General features: G+C 39.2%; 1 protein-coding gene and 1 long non-coding RNA gene across 5 annotated transcripts in view; one reads left to right on the forward strand and one right to left on the reverse strand.

The window, feature by feature from the left end:
* PON2 (paraoxonase 2) overlaps positions 1–11189 on the forward strand; it is a 30448-nt gene extending 19259 nt beyond the window's left edge. For 3 of the 4 annotated variants that reach the window (XM_036429380.2, XM_036429382.2, XM_045578421.1), the window contains 6 exons: positions 654–819; positions 1347–1473; positions 3131–3331; positions 6697–6778; positions 7491–7619; positions 8249–8907. In XM_036429380.2, the coding sequence (XP_036285273.1) occupies positions 654–819; positions 1347–1473; positions 3131–3331; positions 6697–6778; positions 7491–7619; positions 8249–8407 (864 nt within the window). In that variant the 3' untranslated portion in view covers positions 8408–8907. Of the gene's footprint in view, positions 1–653; positions 820–1346; positions 1474–3130; positions 3332–6696; positions 6779–7490; positions 7620–8248; positions 8908–11042 lie in introns of those variants that run through there. The other variant, XM_036429381.2, reaches the window with a different exon arrangement.
* Positions 1–11465, reverse strand: part of LOC118714281 — a 28439-nt gene extending 16974 nt beyond the window's left edge. Inside the window, exons 1-2 of the long non-coding RNA XR_006740973.1 lie at positions 11357–11465; positions 2322–2405 (exon numbers count right to left, since the gene is read on the reverse strand). This is a non-coding gene — a long non-coding RNA (uncharacterized LOC118714281). The remainder of the gene's footprint in view (positions 1–2321; positions 2406–11356) is intronic.
* Between the last annotated feature and the right edge of the window lie 1989 nt (positions 11466–13454).

Below are 13454 nucleotides of genomic sequence, written 5' to 3' on the forward strand. Positions count from 1 at the left end.
CCTAGGAATTTTTGCTTTTAACCTAGTAAGATGGGAGTTTTTGATCCAATGTGTGACATCATCTGACAAAATTTGGATATCGATGTAAGACTAGATTTCTGCAGAGACTTAAAGACAGAAGCAGAAAGGCCAGTTAGGAGGCTACTGCGTAATTGTGGTGGTGGTGTGGACAGGGGCAGTCATGGAGGAAGTGGTGAAAGATGTTCACATCCTTAGGAAGGGACATACTCTCAAGGAGAGTCAACAGGATGTGAGACAAAGAGGGGAGTCTGGACTGACTCCATTCACCGAGTCTTCCGGCTTCATAGAAGCAAAGTGCAGGCTGTGGGCTCGAGGGTCCACAGCCAGTATGTAAACTTTCCTGTACTCCCACCTTCAACTCCACCGGGTGTCTCCTAGTCCACAAACCTTCTGGATGCCCTCTGAAGAGACTGAACCCTTACTCAGAAAAATCAGTTATTGTGCATCTTTCATCTTTTCGGCTCCCAATTATTTTTTTTTCCTATTGTCTCCCCTCGGCTTTCTTTGTGTTTGTAGCTTTATGCCATCACCTTTTAACCAAAGCCTCTATTTATCTTTTATTTATAGTTCCCACTTTAGTCCATAAAAATACTTAAGCCTTTATACTTAACCTTTCTCTCTCTTTTGAAAAGGGTCTAAAATATCCAGGACTTCACAGCTTTGCACCAGACAAGCCTGGAGGAATACTAATGATGGATCTAAAAGACGAAAACCCCAGGGCATTGGAATTAAGAATTAGCCGTGGGTTTAATTTGGCTTCATTTAATCCACATGGTATCAGCACTTTCATAGACAGCGGTAAGAGCTGATGAGCTCCCAACATTAAGAAACTTATAATGGTTTGTAAATGACTGTGGAAAATAGATTCGGATCATGTCTGAAGTAAGAGAACAATTAACTCATGAATTATTCCTGAATTCTTCATACAAATAAGTTTTCTTGCCTCTGCCACTAGCTGTTAAGTTATGCCGCGTTCTGAAATTTTTAACAGCGCCTTAAAGAAAGCTTAGATTTCATGACCTTTTTACATACCTATGATCATTGCATTAAAAAATAGCTATATTTATGAATTAAACTATAAACAGATTATTCATGAGTTCTGTGTGTGGAGTGAGAAACACTCTTTCTTAAAGGTCAGGGGACCAATGATCAGAAATAACACCAGACAAGTTGTGATGAGAAAGACAGGGAAGAAGAATGATCTGTTAGGTCATCTAACAGCTTAGACATTTAACCTTTCCTTGCCTGGTATTTAAATGTCAGGGTCTGCCTGAAGGTACTATGGCTGTCTTGTAAATTAACTCTGTTCTTTCAATTTTTTTCAGATGACACAGTTTATCTCTTTGTGGTAAACCACCCAGAATCCAAGAATACGGTGGAAATTTTTAAATTTCAAGAAGAAGATAATTCTCTCTTGCATCTGAAAACAGTCAGGCATGAGCTTCTGCCAAGGTACTTAGTCTTTTTGTTCATTCTCCAAGCTATCTCCAACATTTTCAGATACCCATCATGGTGGTCCTCTCACGTATGCGTGTGTGTGTGTGTGTGTGTGTGTGTGTGTGTGTGTGTGTCTTTGTAGAGTAGGGAAAGTCAATGTCCCTCATGACAGTAATCAGTGTTCAATGTGGACTCTCTTGAGAAATGATGAAATGCGTGGTACAGGGGAGATGCTCTTCAGGGCCATCATGGGAGTATTAGACAAACCTCACCATTTCTCCTGCTTTCACCTTCCATCTCAGATGACTCAGCACCCAATTAACAATACCTGGCCTGTCAAAGAATGGTAGCCTGCTTTATATGGAGTATGCATGTTTTGTATGGGACTAACACAAAGAGCTTTCACAGGGTTAGTGGTAGCTGTGGGCTACAGAACTGGAGATTCGGGTTGGAAGTGGGTTGCTACTACTTCAAGAGCACACAACTGGTTGACAATGGGACTGAGAGAGAATTGTGTTCCTCTCCAGCTCAGTTTGCATTAGCCGACTGCTTCTTTAAAGTTTGAACTTGATGGATATTTTTAATTTCTACTTCCCTAACTAGGGAAGCATGTAACTTCCAATCATTCTTCTGGAATGATTCATAATAAATAGGAACATAAATACCACCCTGGGAGCCTCTGCATGACAGAGCTCTTTCAGAATGAGGGGACCCACCGACCCTGTAGCTCCATTTTTATTTAACAAAGGAGGAAGCAGCTCTTTCAGACAGTTTTGCATCGGGTAATTGGAATTTAAATTTAATAACACTTTTGCCTAACTGGTTTTAAAAATGTAATTGTTTTTAGCATATAAATCTCTCACCTGAAGCATGGTATTATGGCAATTTCATCATCCATCTCTCTGCAAGTGTTTAAGGAGTGCCTGTTCATTCTCGGCTGGTTGGCTCTGTGAATTTGGTAAAAATTGAACAGTCAACCTGAGTTTGACTAATTACTAAGCAGAGAAACTTGGGAAAATCCAGCAACTTAGTAAATGGAAGCAAGGCAAATGTTATTGGCTTCCCAACCAGCTCACCAGCCAAGGAGGCTCCTCATCCAGCTCTATAAAAGATAGCTGGTTCCCTACATTTCTTGCTATCAAAAAACAATACTGTTGCCCAGCGGCATGGCTCGTTGGTGAACCAAGAGGTCAGGGCTCAATTCCTGGTCAGGGCATATGCCCGAGTTGCAGACTCAAACCCCAGTGTGGGGCATGTAGGCGACAGCCGATCAATGATTCTCTCTCATCATTAACATTTCTATCTCTCTCTCTCCCTCTCCCTTCCTCTCTGAAGTCAATAAATATTTTTAAAAAACATACTGTTGGCACCAAGACCTTTTATCTTTTATAATATTCCTGCCTTCATTGCTAAATGACATGTCTTCCAATGACCTGTTACCATACAAAATTGTTCTTTGGCAAATGATTTTATAGTAGATTGTATATGACAATAGCCATGAGATTTTATTTTATTTTATTTTTTAGCCATGTGATTTTAGCTGAGCTTTTCTTGGGAAACTTCTTACCAAAAATTTAAAGCATGTATTGTGTAAACCTTCTGGAGTCCTAATTTTTAAAGTGGAGACCAACTGGCTTTTTATGTCCTCTCACATGTTATTCTTCTCTTTCAGTGTGAATGATATCATAGCTGTTGGACCTGCACATTTCTATGCCACCAATGACCACTATTTCTCTGATCCTTTCTTAAAGTATTTGGAAACATACTTGAACTTACACTGGACAAATGTTGTTTACTATAGTCCAAATGAAGTTAAAGTGGTAGCAGAAGGATTTGACTCACCTAATGGAATCAACATTTCACCTGATAAAAAGTATGATCCCTTATAAAAGTCATTTTATTGCTTCTCAGTCATGGTCATGGGCCAAATTCTTCACTTTGTTTTTTCTGCAGTGTGGAAATAGCTTACTGAAGCTATTTTAAATAAATATTATATGTATTTTATATTATTAACATAACATTATAATCATTACATATTTATTATATAATATGATATTTATATGTATTATGTGATACACAAATATGTATATCTAATATGTTAATTATGAAATTATATGTACTATCCAATATAGTAGAAGGCTAATATGCAAATCAACTGAACAGCATAACCACTGGTCGCTATGAGGCACACTGACCACCAGGGGGCAGACTCTCAATGCAGGAACTGCCCCCTGGTGGTCAGTGTGCTTCCACAGGGGGAGCACCACTCAGCCAGAAGCCCTGAGCAGGGCCACAGCTGACAAGCACAGTGGCTGTGGCAGGAGCCTCTCCTGCTTCCATGGTAGCACTAAGGATATCAGCCAGACATCCCCAAGGGCTTTTGGACTGCGAGAGGGTGCAGGCCGGGCTGAGCCCACTCCCCACCCTGAGTGCACAAATTTCATGCATGGGGCCTCTAGTATTTATATTGTATATGTTTATATACAATATCTAAATTTTGGTATATATCATTATAGAATCTAGTTTTATAAATGTAATTTTTAATAAGATGGGATCATATATATACATATCAAAGTATCAGATAGGTGGTTCCTTTTAAGTGAATATCTCATTGTTATATTGGCTATGTATTACTAAACTAATTTAACCCATTCTCTGTTGATGGATATGTAGGTTGTTAATTTTCTTCTGTATAAATACCATCTTATATTTTTCATTTACCCCTTAAATTTATCCAAATATTTTAAAAGGAAAAATTTCCTAGGGTAGCTGTATAGTATAATGGTTAAATCTTCAGATCTGGGAGTCATACAGACCCTGGTTCAAATACCAGATGGGCAATGGCTAAATGTGGTGCTAACGAGCCCCTCCTCTTACACATTTGCACAGACAGACCCTTCAAATAGACCTGATTGCTCTTAGAGTGAGCCTCTCAAACAACTTTAATAGATACTGTCAACTTGCCTTCCATAAGTATCTTACTATTTTTATATATTCAAACCACAGCTTATAGAAAGGATGATATATTGTTTTTTTTTCTTTTTTTAATATATTTTATTGATTTTCCACAGAGAGGAAGGGACAGGGATAGAGAGCTAGAAATGTCAATAAGAGAGAAACATCGACCAGCTGCCTCCTGCACCCCCCCCCCCCATGGGGATGTGCCTGCAACCAAGGTACATGCCCTTGACCGGAATCAAACCTGGGACCCTTCAGTCCGCAGACCGATGCTCTATCCACTGAGCCAAACCGGTTTCGGTGGATGATATATTAAAAAAAAAATATATATATATATATATATATATATATATATATATATATATATATATATATATATATATTGATTTCAGAGAGGAAGGGAGAGAGAGAGATAGAAGCATCAATGATGAGAGAGAATCATTGGTTGGCTGCCTCTTGCACGCCTCCCACTGGGGATTAAGCCCACAAACCAGGCATGTGCCCTTGACTGGAATCGAACCCAGGGCTCTTCAGTCCACAGGCTGATGCTCTATCCACTGAACCAAACCAGCCATGGCAGGATGATATAGTCTTATAGTCTTTATTAACTTTCCCTTGTACTGCCTTAACCCTCTGAACAATTTAAACTACTACAAATATGAAATAAATTTTGCAGTCCTTGACAACTAAATGTCTTTATTTTCATGACACAATTTCTTCTTTCTTGTTGACTACAGAAAATGAAAGTCTAATCATTTAATTTAAATTGTCTATAACTGACCCAGTGCAACCTGTCCAGCCAAATCTGTTTTTCTTTCCAACTCTCATCTTTCTGAGAGTCAAACCTTGCAATCATTCAAGCTAAAAAATAATAATAAAAGGGGCTTTCGCTTTAACTCCTCCTCTTGCACCATTCCTTGCTAAACAGTGAGCAGGTTGTGTTGGTTCTACCTTTGTGTCTGTCCCCTACTCTCACCCTCTTTCCTTTCCTCTGACATCTTAAGTTTCTCATCCTCTCTGCTGGAGTGTTAGAAATCCTTCCAACTTGTTTCCAGTCTGCTTCCATTCTCTGCCACCATTGCCAATTTTTCTCTCTATATTTCTCTAGCCTTTACGAGCCTCCAAAAGAGGGAGCTCTGTCTGCTTAATCTTTGACTCATGTTCAGCACTGCCAGGTGCAAAGCAAATGCCCAGTAATTGTTGGATGGAAATGACCATTTGTTATCATGCCTCATTGTTATTGTAAAAATTCAGTGGAACCCAATTGCTAAATCAAGGCAGGCTAAAGGATGGAATTTCTTTGATAGGCTAACTCAGGCCTCCCCTTTCGACTGTTCTAGTACAGTCCATGCTTAGACAAAGAACTCATTATTTAGCAAATATGCCTTTCTCATTCTTGCCCCCGTGCCTCTGCTCACATGTTTTCTCCTGTCTTGAAGGTGTTTTATCCTCATAGCCTCAACTCCAGCCTCTAGTTCCATATCCCTGCAGATCCCCCTTCCTTTGTGAGCCCTTCTGTGTTCTCAAGAGTTATGATATTTCTTCAGCCTCTAGACCGGAAGCATTTCTTATAGTAGCCGTCATGCTGCATTATTTGTTTAATGTGTATAAGCCAGTCTGATCGTTCCAATATACTATAAACTTTTCAGGAAAAAGGCTGTCTTTTTTATGTTTCTATCTGTCACAATACTGAGTTCATGGCTTTACACGGGATAACTGCTCAATAGAACAGTTGCCAAGGAACGGTCAATTCAGTGAGTGAAATTACCATAAAGTAGTCCATTAATCCGCCCTTCAGACAGACTGTTCTGAATACATTCTTAGCTTTTACGCTTAAAATTCTCAATATGTAAATAAATATGCTATTAAGTACGCTAATACACATTCTAGTGTTCTGCTCTGTACCATAACATGTAAATGACATCTAGAAGTATCAAATTATATTGTGAATATAAAACCTTTATTTTCTGAGGCCAAACATCTATTTTATTGTCCTTTCAGTGGCAAATATCACAGACTTTATATTCACAATGACATCCTATATTAACTTTTCCTTACAAACCTTTTGAAAAATAATTGAACAATTCTGTGATTGGTGTAGCAACACAGAATTGATCTTGAAAGCTTGCTTTTTAAATAAAAATTGACCTTTATCAAGCATTGCTTGAGGGCCCATCATTGATTAACTTCTTGGCAGGTTATTAAGACTCATTCTTGCATACTGTATTAATGAATCTTTATGTTGTCATGGAGCCTAACCAGCGTGTCCTTTCTGCAAAGGTACATCTATGTAGCTGATATATTGGCTCATGAAATTCATGTTTTGGAAAAACAGCATAATATGAATTTAACACAAGTGAAGGTAAAATATTTCTTTTCATATATATATATATATAAAGTCAACATCAATCTAATATACTTTGAAATTGCATAGTTAAATTATGCTTTTGCAATACCTTCACATAGAACAGACTATGGATGCCAGTGTTGCTATTTTGGGTTTTTAAATATCCCCGTGATATAACCGGCCAAGTCTTCTGTTCCAGCAGTCATGAGAACTGACCGGCATTACATGTGGTGGTGGGCTGGGAGTGATATGTCACCGGATGCATTCCAATAAGAATTTTCTCAATTGAAAAGACTAATAGATGAATTCTGAAATGAAGATTTATGCATGCTGTCATTCCTTTCAATAATAAATGAAGGTAGAAATTGGGTACCACACCATTATTATGTTCTTCCTACTTGACAACACCTATTTTAGATTGGTTAAGAATTTCCTATTTTGGTTTGAATGAGTTCTTTGAACTCACTGATCATTATGCACCTTTTAAGGGGTTCGTTTTTTTTAAAGGTTGGTTATTAGCCTAACTTCCTTAATTTCAGGGGAGATGAAAAGTGACTCTAAACCAGTTGATTAAATTTATTTGAACCAATATTGTTGTTAAGAGGCTGGCAGCAGGGAGGTGTGTGTAATCCCCCCTTTCTCAGCCACTGAGGCAGGAAAGGTTAGCCTTAAATTATTTAATCACGTTTCCCACATCATTTAACTATTGACATTTTTAATTTGGAAGGTACTCAAGTTGGATACCCTGGTGGATAATTTATCTATTGATCCTTCCTCGGGGGACATCTTGGTAGGCTGTCATCCTAACGGCCAGAAGCTGTTCATTTATGATCCGAACAATCCTCCTTCCTCACAGGTTTTTAAGTTTTCATTTTTCAACCTTAATTATTCAAGTATTTTTGAACTACTAGTACAATAAACTGTCATGGGGATGGTTTATGTAGTCCTTTTCAACCAATAATACAGTAAACTAATGTAGTGGTTTTGTAATTGCTTTAAGCCAATAATTGGCAGACTTTCACATTGTTCAAATACTTTTAGAAAGGTAGTCTTTTGATGTATGAAATTACGGTGGCAGCTAGTCAAAAGGCATTTATATAAAGGCATGTGGGCCCCCTATGTGGTATCCTGGCAATTTTTAAATAACTGGCTTATTGTCAGCTCACCACATGACATGGCTTTTGTTGGAACTAAAGTTGTGTCAAAGTAGGCACACTAGTGTGGAAGTATTCCTATTAATGCTCAATTACTATAATAACACTAAATCCTGTGTTGGCAGGAAATAACTAGATAGTTTAAGAAAGTACTTTCCTTGAAGGTTTAAGAAAGTACTTTAATTTAAGCATTAAAAAAGGTTGGTAACTGCTATTTTTCAACAGCATGTTCTCTTAATCATTGTTTCATTGTGGGAGACAGGGATCATTGGTGATGGAGAGATGTGAATGTATGGTGGTTCTATAGTAATCCTTTGTCTCCCCTGAATAGGTTCTCCGCATCCAGAATATTCTCTCGGAGAAGCCTACAGTGACCATCGTTTATGCCAACAATGGGTCTGTTCTCCAGGGAAGTTCCGTGGCCTCTGTATACGATAGGAAGCTGCTCATAGGCACTTTGTACCACAGAGCCCTGTATTGTGAGCTCTAACGTGGACTTCGGGTATGCCAGTGTGCTCACTTCTCTTAACAATTCGTTTTCTATGAATGGCTCCTGCTGAGGGAATGTAACTAGTAAAGTTGAGCCAGGAAGTATGATGTGTATAGTTAATTTTATTTTAGGAAGGAAAGGCCCCTTAAGTCCTTGTTGCACTTTTAACATAAAGGAAAAAGAACAGGTTTGTTTTGTGTGTGTGTGTGTGTGTGTGTGTTTAATGCCAAGTAAAGGAAAGAGAAGAAAGCTGCTCTTGGTAAAGTGAATATACTTTGCACAAAATAAGGCTCCCCTCCTCCTTCCACCTGCCAGAGCACGGATTCCACTGAACCAGGGTAGATCCCATTTCCTTAACATGTGAGTGACCTCTGCTCTAACAGTGTGACCACTGTGACCATTCGGAACTACTGATAGGTAGCGTGTTTGGATGTTCTGTTTTTACATCTCTGTTTACTATTAAAGAGTTAGAGTTGTATTAAAGATTAACTAAAATCCTATCATCATTGGGTCTGTGTTTCATTCTCAAGGCAGGTCCTCGGGGACTATGGGAACGTGGCTGTTTCCTCGTGGAGTTTCTTTGGGACAAGCAGGCATGGCAGTGTTTGGCAATGTTGATTTCTCTCCTTTCTCATTGAAAGCTGAATGTCAAGGAGCTCTTTATTTGCATAAAATAAAACAATCAACTAAATAGGGCAACTCAAATTCTCTATCAGTAAGGAGTGTTCCATCAGCTCTCTTCCTACTTTACCTACAAAGAAGAGATCAATGTTGGGGCTGGAAGGCCAAGCAACCTCCTCATTGAACTCAACTGTGAACTTCATCAGGAGAGATTGAAGTCAGCTGTCCAGGGCCTAGGCTGAAAGCCAAGGGTGTGTGCCTCATGGCAGAGAGTTCTTTCCACTCACTGTACTTCCTAGAAACCCATCTTAAGCGTTTGAGAGAGACTTTCCATGGTAGCGTACCAAAAAGCACTTTACTGCACTTCTCATGGTTTTCCCCATCTTCAGCATCATTATCATCAAAATATTTGTTACCTGCCAAGTGCCAAATAATGCACTAGAAATGACCCATTCATTATCTCATTTAATCCTAAATACTGTTGTGGGGTCGAACCCTGGGTTCAAAATAAGACCACCAGAGGCTGATAATTAATTAAAAAGCAAGCAAAGATGTTTGAAATATCTGGCCAGGACAGCCGCGAGAGCATCACACGCAGGTGGTCTCCACACGACTGCACCGTTTCAGGGGTAGGAAGTCCCTTTTAAAGGTTCAAACCACAGGAATTTTCCTTTGTTCTAAATTCTAAAGACTACATTCTAAAGACTGGGGTCAGCCCAGCAGGGTCGTTGCTAATCACATCCTGCTGGACATTGGAATGTGGCTCTATCTTGCGATAGCCAATAACACAGAAGGAGAGCTCAGAGGTTATCTACAGTTTCTATCTCCGACGGTTACTGAGTTAGTAAGAATTACTCTCCTGTGGTCCTGGTCCTAGGCAAGGGAAAATTGCCTTAGCCTCCAAGTCTCCACCTGAAAGCTAAGGTAAATAGTCGTCATCGTGTCTCCCCCCCCCCCCCCCCGTGTTTAATCAGGTGCAAGAGCCAAACTAGAAGGGTTAAAATTCAAACAGTTTTTACCAAAGTATGGTTGCCACTATATTTCAAGTACAGCCCTGAGAGAGTAGGTACTGATGTTATATCACTGTTAACGTTTCACAGATGTTCAGTCACACACCCAGGAAGGGGTGGTCCTCTGTTTCTGATGCCAGAGGCTGGACCAGCTCCCACTTTCTAGAAAGCTATTGCCACAGAACTAACGAGTATCTTGTTGTTTACTCTTTTCTTTCATATATAGTTTCTTTCATTTTTTTTTTTTATATATTAGTTGGATTTCTGCTTTTAGATGCGTCATTTAATGGCTTTTTCATGTAAATTATAGACGTTTTCTTAAACCTGGCCTCTCTTCATTTGGCCTGTGTTTTTATTTAATTTTTAAGTACTCTGTTACTAAAGTGTCTTGGAACTATTTTTTGCTAAAAGAATTACTGTTTTTTTGCTGTTTCCATTATCCATGGGAAAATGTTAAGTCATAGATGAACAAAGCAAGATTAAATACTATTCACTAGGGAGCCAAAACCAAGAAGCATAAATTTTAATTTTAGATTATAACAATGACTATCTAAAAAGCTACTTTTGTTAAAAGTATCAGAATATAGTAGGTACAAAATAAACTGTTTATATTGTACTTACTGAAAATTTTATTTGGACAAAAGTAAATATAAGTTAATAAGCACATGTATTCCTTGTCTTAGAAATACAAAATAATTCTTAAATAAATTTTGGCCTCTGGGCCACGAAGGGTCCTATTAATATCATAAGTATATTGTGTGTTTATTTATGGTGCTCTTATGTGATCACATATTGAGTTTTCACAATTTGGTTGGTTATTAAGAGATCAAGTCAGTAAAAAAGACTGAAATTGCAATTGGGCTATGCCACCACCAGATGGACATAGGTCTTGAGCACGTGCCTGTGCCTGTGTGTGTGTGTGTGTGTGTGTGTCTGTGCGCTAATTCCTTTTCATCTGAGATCTGGTTGAGTGATAATAAATATCCTTTTGGTTTTTTTCACACTGCCTCCATTCTTCTACAACAGCTAAATGTAAACATGAATATCTCATACGGGGAACAAAGAAAATAAAATATAAGCTACATTACAGCATTTTTGGTCTCATTTTGTGTATTGCTTATGTAACTGGTTAATAATAAATAATCTAAGGCTGATCTTTTTTCTAGAGTTTGATTTGTTCAGTTTAATTATTTCTTGGAGTCACAACTTACATAGACGGGGGAATATGTACTTGGCAAAGCAGTGAAGAACTGATAGCACCCACCACTACACCACCCCCCGCACCTTTCTTTGGCTACTTGTACTTTTCATTACTCACGTGGATTTCCATGAAAGAATTTCCATGGGTGAGAGAAGGAGAATGGTTGGGAGGATCCCAGTAGCTCTCTTAGCTTTCTGCTCCTGGTTTCCAAGATTTTTATTCTATTAAAAAATAAGAGATACAGAGAAGAAGATAAAAGAGTCTAGTATAGTTTTTAACAACAAAAAATAACTTTTAGTTCACTTTAAAATTTTTAGTATACTAAATAGCTTCTCTGTAGCCATTCCTGAGTTAGGCATTAGGATACAATAGTGAACCAGACACTGCCTATATTCTAATGGGAGATTCAACAAATGAGAAAATAGATTTATTAGATTGAGTGATTAGAAGTAACAGCAAATGTGATTAGAGAACAATTTGGAGATACCAATTCCTCCCAACTTTTGAAAAGTTTAGAGCTGGGGAAAAAATGAAAAGCCAGTTCCATGACTGCCTGCATTCACTTTACCTACATCTACCAATCACCAGCCATCAGCTTGCAGCATTGCTGTGTCTTTTCAAGTATAGAGGGTTTTGTTTTTCTGAGCTATTTGAAAGCAAGTTGGAGATACCATAAAAAAGCATTTAATACAACTAACCTATCGAACATCATAGCTTAGCCTAGCCCCATGGTTGGCAAACTGCGGCTCAAGAGCCACATGCGGCTCTTTGACCCCTTGAGTGTGGCTCTTCCACAAAATACCATGGCCTGGGTGAGTGTATTTTGAAGAAGTGGAATTAGAAGAAGTTTAAGTTTAAAAAATTTGGCTCTCCAAAGAAGTTTCAATCATTGTTCTGTTAATAGTTGGCTCTGTGACTAATGAGTTTGCCACCACTAGCCTAGCTTATGTTAACCATGTGCAGAACACAATATCCGAAATACACTGTCAACACAGTATACTGTAGAACAGTGATTTTCAACCTTCTTTAAAAAAATCTCACGGCACACATAAACTAATTATTAAAAATCAGCACACTGAAAATTATCTATTTTTGCTGATCTGACCAAAAATGGGTATAATTTTGATCCAGTCCCATCATACAGCGATTGTGTTGGCTTCTGTCGTTTATTTTATTTGACAACCTAAGGTAGGGGTGTCGAACTCAATCAGAGAAGGGGCCAAAATCTAAAATCCAGCCTAAATCTCGGGCCGAATGGTTTACTGAACAGTCATAAACTGTCATTGTGATGGAAACGCAGCGGAGTGCAGTGATGACAGCGCGGTGCGGGCCACATTGCAAGGCCTGGCAGGACGGATTTGGCCCGCGGGCCTTGTGTTTGACACATGTGACCTAAGGGAAACAAGGTCAGTGCCCCTGACTAAATAGACAGGTATTGCATGTTTTAAAAATTATTGTGGCGCACTGGTTGAAAATGGCTGCTGTAGAATTGCAGCTGTTTACCCTGGTGGTCGAGTGTTGGACAGGGACCTGCAGCTCACTGCCACTGCCCAGCCTAGGACAGACTATGCTGCTGCGTGGCACTAGCCGGAAAAAGATCAACATTGCCAATTCCAAGCACAGTTTCTACCGAACGCGCATCACTTTCATACCTTCGTAAAGTCAAACAATCGTGAATCAAACTATTGTAACTCAAGGGCTGCCTGTACTGCAAAATTAATATCCTTGACGTCATCCTTGATTCTGTCTTTGTCCTTACCCATCAGAAGCTTGGCCTGATTCTATCTCCAACTGAGAGCTCAAAGCTATTCTCCTATCTCCACTGCCAGCCCCTCACTGAGCCCTCTATTAGTCCTTATTCAAAGTTTTCCAAGTGAGCACCTCTGCACTAGTATTTTCCCTCTCCAACCCATTCCTATCTACCCCATAGGTTAGCCACCTTTATCTTTCTTACTATCTCCAGGCCGGTAAATTCTGATCTCTCACTACTTCTTTCAGTTCCAGGTTGAGCGAATCCTGTTCTCTCAACACACTTTTACTCAGCTGAACTCACTAGAACTAGTATTTCTCTCCGTTTGAAAATAAAAACAGATAATGCCACAAGATGCTTCTTTGCTTTGCTCAGACTCCTCAGCCATCTCCACCCTCAGCCCCGCTCCCTCCAGCCTGGTGGTCTTCAGGAGAGGGGGGCATGCATTCTTCACCTGGCAGGAGC

The sequence above is a fragment of the Pipistrellus kuhlii genome, unplaced genomic scaffold (genome assembly GCF_014108245.1).
Source record: "Pipistrellus kuhlii isolate mPipKuh1 unplaced genomic scaffold, mPipKuh1.p scaffold_m20_p_10, whole genome shotgun sequence".
NCBI lineage: Eukaryota > Metazoa > Chordata > Mammalia > Chiroptera > Vespertilionidae > Pipistrellus > Pipistrellus kuhlii.